Source organism: Pagrus pagrus (assembly GCF_965226575.1).
Source record: "Pagrus pagrus genome assembly, chromosome: 2".
Taxonomy (NCBI): domain Eukaryota; kingdom Metazoa; phylum Chordata; class Actinopteri; order Spariformes; family Sparidae; genus Pagrus; species Pagrus pagrus.
Genome location: NC_140186.1, coordinates 24,591,133 through 24,600,288, shown reverse-complemented (window position 1 = coordinate 24,600,288; position 9,156 = coordinate 24,591,133). Strand labels below are relative to the sequence as shown.

Below are 9,156 nucleotides of genomic sequence, written 5' to 3'. Positions count from 1 at the left end.
GTGTGAACATTTTTGGGATGAAAGAGGAAACTATCATTAGAACATATCGCCTATCCAGCCTTGCCATTTTGGAGCTGTAGGAGGAACTCAGAGCGGATTTGGAGCCAGCTACGAGAAGGAGTCACACAGTACCTGCAATAACAAAACTCCTTGCAAGTTTACTATTATTATTATTATATTTATATTATTACACGCCATTTTTTCTTTTGTTCTTCTTCTGATGTCTTGGTATCTCCTTTCCACTTCATCCACTGTTCGCCTGTTTTTTCCAACAGCATTAACTTTTTCGCTGATTTTCTCCCACATGCGCGACCGTCAGATTCCTTTGCTGCAGCTCATTGAAATGTTTTTTCGCTTCCTCTACCAACACTTCTAATTCCAAAGGGTCCAATTTCACTTTGCGCTTTTGCTCTCTCAAACTCGCCATGCTGAAAACCATGAAACACGCTAAACCCTCATTTAAATAGGCGTGTCTCCAACACGTTTGCACCTGTTGTCATTAACGCAATCACTCTTAGTAAATCACCCGCAAACCGCGGTTCAACCCCACACGCAAATTTCTAGATTGCCCACGCAGATTAGTACAAGCGATTTGGGATCTTAGTAGATCCGGCCCTAGATAGTGTAATAGACAGACTGCAGTGAATTATCAGTAAGATCTTGTCCCACATGTTTGCAATAAGCCTCTTTTGTCTACCAGCAATCCTTTGTTTACTTACATCTTCTCCATCCATCACTTTCTCTGCTGGCGGTGCCTCGGTTTTGTTGCCGTTGTTGATGACTGCGGCTTCTGGAATCACACAGCAGAAGAAATGGTAACACTGTTTGTTTGCTTGTGTAGAAGGGTTTTCATGTATCTTTACATTTAAATGGCTACTTAATAAATTAGTCCCTCTCACATTTAGGGGAAACGTTGCTGTTACGATGCTACCTAATGCTACAATACTGGTATTTGGATCATTTACTTTCACTTGGGAGGACAGTAAACTGTACTATTGTGTATATGTGTGCATGACTGTGTGTATGTGTGCATGGGTTCTGTGCATGCATTGACTATACTTTAAATCACGTACCTTGCACTTTGTGACATTTGTATTTATAAACTAAGACCAGGGCAGCAAGCGTCAGTATGAGCAGCACAGGGGGCACGATGAAAACCACAGGGTCGGGGACAGCTGCATCTGCAACAAAAAACGAACAGAGTAAAAATATACACTTCCTGAAAACAAAGCACTGTGAAGCACAAATCTCACACAAATCTTTTTACAATCTTAAAGACAAATCAGTGGAAGTAGCACCAAATATTAGAAACTGTGGCTTCATATCATTTCATGTATTCAGTGTGTGTTTTAAGATGGAGATCTGTTGGTACTCCACACGTGCCCACACACACACACACACACACACACACACACACACACACACACACACACACACACATACCTATGACATGTTTGCCATGTGTTGATTGTGATCCTACAGGCTCCTCCACAGTGGTGGGAGGGATCAAAGTGCTGTGAGAGACTGGCAGAAAAAAAGCTTCTTAGTACGCTCAACAAATATTCTTATTTCTAGCCATGTTAGCCGCAGGGCACGACATTTTGTACAGATATTTACAGTCCCAGAGGATTAATCCTAGTTATTTTAGTGATACGCCGACTTTTCACTTATGCAATGAAATATCTCAAAATCTACTGCATGGATTCACACCTTGTAAAGACATTTATGGTTGACTTAAGGGCTGACATGACATCACATTTTAGCTACAACACAACGCAGCAGAAAGAATTCTTGATCATGATATTTTTGCGATATCTATAGAATAAAAAAAAATGCTTTCAAATTAATCTCCCCAAGAAACTCTAAGATAACTTTCATCTAGCTTTAGTTTGTCTTCTCTTCTGACAGAAGCCACAAACTGTGGTAGAGACTTGCTAGATACTGCGTCATCTTCTTGCTGTTATTCTTCTGTTCTCTTTTATGGTGAGTGGCAACCGACCAACATATGTATATATATATATATATATATATATATATATATATATATATATATATATATATACATATACATATGTTGGTTTATTTATATATATATATATATAAATACACACATATATATATGTGCATATATATATATATATATATATATATATATACATATGTTGGTTTATTTATATATATATATATAAATACACACATATATATATGTGTATATATATATATATATACATATGTTGGTTTATTTATATATATATATATATAAATACACACATATATATATGTGTATATATATATATATATATATATACATATATATATATACACATACACACACACACACACACACACACACACACACACACACACACACACATACACGTACCTATGACATGTTTGCCATGTGTTGCTTGTGATCCTACAGGCTCCACAGTGGTGGGAGGGATCAAAGTGCTGTGAGAGACTGGCAGAAAAAAAGCTTCTTAGTACGCTCACCAAATATTCTTATTTTTAGCCATGTTAGCCGCAGGGCACGACATCTTGTACAGATATTTACAGTCCCAGAGGATTAATCCTAGTTATGTTAGTGATACGCTGACTTTTCACTTATGCAATGAAATATCTCAAAATCTACTGCATGGATTCAGACCTTGTAAAGGCATTAATGTTTGACTTTAGGGCTTATCTTCCTCTCAGGATTTAATGTATAATTAGAAAGATTCCTTGACTTTTCATCTGTTGCCATTTTAAGCCTTCATGATGATAATGATTGTTCTGTTTATTTACTTGGCTTTACGTTCACTTTCACTTCAGAAGGGTAGCTATCAAATCCAGTTTTGGACACGCCACACCAGTATTTTCCAGCATCTGTAAGACGAAGATCAGAGATGGTCACTGTGAAGACTTGTCTCTCTTTGTCATCATGGATGGAGTATTTGTTCGTCTTCGCTTTGGTCGTGCTAATCAGAACATCACTGTCACTGGCGCACTCATTCCTGCACAGGTACTTTGCATAAGACATATGTCCCCTTTCATATAGACAGGACACTGTTACTATTGTCCCTTCGTATCCAGACACATGGATCATCTTTGCTGCGTGCGTCACACAGCTCAGAGGAACTGTGAAGAGAAGACAACATGAAATAGAAAATAAAGTGGATACAGTTCTTAATTTTAATCACTAAAATAAAGAAGAAAAGAAAAACCAACAGAGAAAAAGACAAAACAATGATCTACCTCAGGTGTGGAATACTGAAGAACTAAGAAGAAGACAGCAGTGTGTGGCTACTTTTTGAGTTGTTCACCCTAAATGAGTTTAACTTTACCTGCGTTTAAATGACCAAACTTCTAATCATCTTAATCTCACAGATGGACACATGCTGTGAGCCTCGGTATGATGTGCACGTTGTCCTATAGACATAAATACTAGATGTACTCTAATAAAAGAGTACGATCCAAAAAGTTTTCTGACAAGTCCATTAAATGTGTTTGTGTAATTTGCAGAACTTACTGCAGAGGATGAACAGCAGATTTTGAAGGCTCCACATCTTGATGTTACTGCAGCGTGGAAGTTACAGCTGAAGTAGCTGTGATGGTGCGTTATTATCTCTCTCTCTCTCTCTCTCTCTCTCTCTCACACACACACACACACACACACACACACACACACACACACACACACACACACAGCAGTGTGTTCAAAGCTGTGAATGGTAAACTAAGCATTTATTAAAACGTCAATTTTTTTCTTTTTAAAGCAACCTAAATGGATGACTGCAGATTTCCATCACACATTGAGTTTGCAAGCTTGAATCTTTACAGTAAAAGACAAATCAGGAGTAGCTAAGCCTCAGAATTTTATTTTATTTTAACTTATAACTACTTAAGCATTTCATTGTATATTGTATATAGTACTTTAATGTTTCTCATTGTTTTTATATTTGCCCTTCTATCTATCTATCTATCTATCTATCTATCTATCTATCTATCTATCTATCTATCTATCTATTCTAGTGCATGATTTGTGCATAAAGTGTTTAATTTAGTAAGCTGAGCCTAAACAGCAGCTTCCTGCTCTGTGTCACCTCGGTGTCAGTATGTTGCTTTGATAGTTGTTTGACATGTGAAGTTTAGATAAGACAACAGTGCACTCACAGTGTGATGTTGTCACTAAAAATGTCACCCGGCCTCTGTGTGACAAATCGAGCCATAATGCACTGACCACATGCACAGAGCACAACACTACTGATGTACAACATGTGTTGCACTGTGCAGTTTTGGGGAAGATATTTTACAGTTTTTCTCAGTCGCTTTGGTGCTTTTCTCACATTACTATTAACATTTGCACAGCAGTTAGTGCATTTCTCAAAACAATTACTGCAAACTGCAAAACCTAGTGGATAACCTGCAAAAGCACGTCACTTGCTCAAAATGGATAGTCCATTCCTCAAAAGCAAGTATTCATGTCAATGAAACTGCCAGTGTCATCAAAATGAGAAGTCTTGACACCATCGTTTATGAACAAGATAATCAAATGGCTTTGTCATGTTTTCATTATGACAGTTTATTCTCTGTGTTTTCCAATGCAAAAAAAAGGTCAGAACTCGGTGACACTAGAGAGAGAGAGAGAGAGAGAGAAATGTAACAACTTTTCCTGTGTAACATAATGCATTTTGGAAAACATGTTGTACAGTATGTTCTGTGAATACATATACAGAATTGCTAGTGTACTGCATGGTCTTTCAATCCTATGTGGTGCAGAGTAAAATTACAGTAAACAGTAAACATGAGATATTATGAGATGTTGGATTACTGTCCAATACATACATACCTGTTCTCCCTACCAAATGTTTGAATGATTGAATTCACAGTGGTTCTTCCAACATTTGGTTGCACCCTCCGACCAGTCTCAGCCATTGTGAGGCCGTGATTGACAACATGGTCCACAACTGTAGCCCTAATTTCGTTAGGAATCTGCCTATGTATTTGGCCTCTTCTCCCTCTTCCCCTGTTTTGTCCCCTTCCCCTTCCTCCCTGCATCCTCAACCCTCTTCCACGATGCTGACCTTCCATTTCTGTGTCACAGAATTGTAGAAATGGTACACACTATGTCCTATTTAAACTGCTCTAGCCCGACCTCACTTGCTGCTTCCTCTGCTGGCTATTTTGCAACCCACCTCCACCCCAGCGCCTCCCGTCATCTGTTATGGTTCTTACATTGTATCTTGTTGGTTGCTCTGCTCTGTCTGGGTTTTTCTTTGCTGCTGCGCTCCCTGCTTATGCCGTTCATGATGGCTCATGAAGGGCAGGAAGGTGTGCTCTTCCTGCCTCAGGCTTTCCACGCAAGCATGTGGAAGAGCAGGGGGTCCCAGAACAGTACCATACCGCCAAATGAAACTTGTGCAAGTAAATAAAGATTATTTTGACAAAGTGGTCCTGACTGAAATAGTTATAAGAATTTTCATTCTGATCTGAGAAAAGCACCAAAGCAACTGAGAAAAACTGTAATCAGAAGAGAAAGATCTTCATTGACTGATTTTTAGGCCAAAACAAACTAGATAAACAAACTCACTTTGTTTTCATGACTGAATAAACAAACTGACCTTAAAGGACAACACAGTTTCACACTGTTTTACTTTGTTTATATGTGGCGGACCCTGCCACCTCTCTAGCCTCAAACAGTGTACTGGGACCTTATTTTCCTGTGAGAACAGCTTGTTTATTCACTTATGGAACAGATACATATTTGTGAGTTTGTATTATTACCGCAATAAAATAAATAAGATTTCTTCTCAAAAACTACATAACAAACACAAACACCTTTAAACTGTCTGTCATATTAAAGATGAGCTAACAAACATCTTTGCTGTCATGATTCATCATCTCACTGTGACGATGGCATCTTTATTTTGATGCCCTTACTTTGTAGAAATCATGCATGTGTGTGTTTATGTCTGTAAACACATGCTCAAATTGCTGGGACTATCCCCTTTGGGAACAACAACTTTTATTGTTCAAACACGTCTTAAACAAAGATTCAAACAAACCTTCATGCAAACATTAATACAAAACAATGTTTTTTAAATATTAAGATCAAGACGTAGAAAATAGACTACTACTGTATATTAGCATTTTGCATCTTAACACAATAGGTGCTTGCTTTTGGTCAGTGGTCCTCTATTAAGTTTCAGTTTTGGGCCCTGCAAGTGAAAAAGTGTGGGCTGATTAATAATTATTAATGTGCTATCTGGAAAATGTTCTATTGATTCTTCCTTCTGTAGATCAACTGCCTGATACTGGATTCAGTGTAAAGGTAAACAGCACCAGCAGAGGGCACACGGTGACACACAATAACGAGTGTGTGTGTGTGTGTGTGTGTGTGTGTGTGTGTGTGTGTTTTGTAGGGAGTGGATGGTTTCAGCAGCGCTCAGGCTCCTCTGCAGAGAACAACAGCTCAGGTCAGTTTTAATTCTACTACTTGAGAAAAGTGAATAATAATCTTCTGAACTGTGTGTGTGTATTTGCGTGTCAGTCAGGATGAACAATGCGGCCTCAGACACGTTAGAGTTGGACTGGTCTGATACGTACCAGACCTATAACTTTGGTGGCCCTAGTGGAAGATGCAGTAACATGACACGGAGCCAGTTATATACAGTTCAGTATAGTTCAGCAGTTTCCTACATGGGGGTCGGGCCCGGCAAGACTAATTTTAGGGGTCATGAGATGATTAATGGAAGAGGAAAGAAGAAAAGGTTCTGCTACACAAATGTATATTGTATATGAATATGACTGTTTAATCTTTGCTTTGTAGAGAAAATATGAGACATTTCGAACTCTTCGTGTCTCAAATAGTTATTTAAATAAAACCATCTGATAAGTTTAGAAGGAAATGTCTCTTTGATGGAACGGCTAACACCTCAAGTACATCTGCATTCTTTCTCTGCCAAAGTAAATCGCTTTTTTCAGAGGCTAAACACTCAAAACCTCATGAAACCTTGTACAAAATTCAAACGTGGTGGAAATGTATGTATTTTATGGGTTTAAGAGAAAAGTCTCTTGATGCCATGACCCAAAGCCAACAGGAAGTCAGCCATTTTGAATTTAGTTCTCAATTTTGCCGATTTACATGTGTTAAACTTGTCCTACAGCCTTAACTAAAATATAAAGTCTTGATTTGAAATGTAACAAGAAGCTATATTAGTCTAAATGTAGGCTACATGTTGGGGAGTAAACTGCGTAATATTTCTCTCTCAGTAGCTTAAAATGGAAATACTCATGTTAAGTGCAAGTGTGTCAAAACTGTACAAAAAGTGAAGTACTTGAGTAAATGTACTTTGTTACTTTCCACCACTTTATTTCAGTTCGTCTCAAACCGACAGTCACTGACAATGTGTATTGTTTTTATATCCTGTTTATATGGTGCAACAGACCTTACTGATGAGTTGCTCCAATAATAACAGATCTACAAAGACTTTTCTTGGTTTTATTAATTTATTCACTTTAACCAAAGATACATATATGTTATAAAGATATATAGATGTTATATTAAGCTGAAAGGGTTTTCTGACAAGGAGTGCAGATGTGCTAAACAGTTTGATAAATTGACAAAAAACAATCAAAACGAGTGTAAAGGTAGAAAAAAAAATTAAGCGCAAATAATCAGATTACTTTAGCTTTCAGTCAGAAAAATGAAAAGGTTGGAACACAGTGGTATGTGAGTTTGTGTTGTTCAGCTGTTGAGACCAAACAAACAGGATCGTATGGGTCCAGGCATGACCTCAAATGTGAAGTTTCCTCCAGGTGTGCATGCTGTTCATCTCTTGGCTTTCATGGGAAACTGGTCACAATATCATTTGTTGTATTTTGGTACACAGAGTCTTCACCTGCATCGTCAGAGTGATCAGAGGAAGCGTCCTGCCTCAAGCACACTGAGTCCTGATTTGCATAAATCTAAAAAAAAAATTTAAAGAAAATCACCCATCAATAAACAGATTAGAGGGTGGTGTTACACAGATGTGAATTCAAGATAGTATGCACACATTTTAATACCCACTTAATACACCACAATATCCAGCACTTAAAATGGTCTAATGATCAGCTTCATGTTTTTATGCTCAGTACTTTGGTACAGAGAAACACATTTTAACATTGTCAGGTCAGATTGCTGTGCATTTCTTTTTTTAAGTTTAAAATAACCTTTTGGCCATAAATATGCTTCCTAATAGTCACCGATAACCTCCAGACCTTTAATCTGGCACCACTGACATAAAAACAAGAGTAAGGCTCTTATGTGTTTTTACTACAGTTTTTACCATATTCACATTTCCCCAGTTAGAACTAAACGTAAGTACAGCTAAGTCTGATGGGGACCTTATTAGTTTTGCTAGTTTGTGTATTTGGTCATAAACCAAAGTTTTGGACAAATTAAAATTCTGACCTGATGAAGGCGCTAGATGAAAAGTTATTAGGATTCATCCTCTTGAGACCGTGAATGTACAAAAAGTTATGGCAATTCATCTAATAGTTGAGATACAGTATTTCAGTCTGGACCACAGTGGTGGGCCGACTGACAGGTCGACATCATCATAACTTAAAGCGACGCCGCTAGCAAAAAAAAAAGAAAAAAAAGAAAAAGAAAAAAGCATTAATTTTACGGTAGACATTCATGGCCACCAGAGAAAGATCTATCAATATCTAACGGACCTGAAATTCTCTGTGCACATTCACGCTCTGAAATGGATGGAGGTGTCTATATAGTACACTAGGGGCCGGATCTACTAAAGGTTTGTGTGTATTAAAACGTGTGCAAACTGCTTGCACAGGCAAAAAAATGTACAAACTGATTTACTAACAGTGCGCAAAAAGGGTTGCGTCTGTCAAAGGTGCAAAATAGCGCGTCTGCATTCAGTTAATACGTTTGCAGCAATGAATATGCAACATGGGGCGTTCACATGCAATTGTGCGTGTTGTGGGTGGAGAAATTGTAAATATATTAATTTAGCACATGCAAAGTGATTTATCAAACCGGAAAGCAATTTTGCTCATAGAAACTGCGTCTATATTTACCACGTCTCAAAGGGAGGTGCAAACGGTTTGTATGCGTAATTCCGCACACGTCTGCCGTTATTGTTGCAAGAAGGAGAGGCCAAAACAATGGAA

At 38.0% G+C, this 9,156-nt stretch overlaps 1 protein-coding gene across 1 annotated transcript in view; it reads right to left on the bottom strand.

Annotated features, from left to right (window-relative positions):
• Positions 1–2,776: 2,776 nt before the first annotated feature.
• LOC311263563 (uncharacterized protein) overlaps positions 2,777–9,156 on the bottom strand; it is a gene marked incomplete at its 3' end in the record, with an annotated part of 9,834 nt that continues 3,454 nt past the window's right edge. Inside the window, exons 5-6 of the mRNA XM_084363739.1 lie at positions 7,881–7,947; positions 2,777–3,117 (exon numbers count right to left, since the gene is read on the bottom strand). Of these exons, the coding sequence (XP_084219865.1) occupies positions 2,777–3,117; positions 7,881–7,947 (408 nt within the window). The remainder of the gene's footprint in view (positions 3,118–7,880; positions 7,948–9,156) is intronic.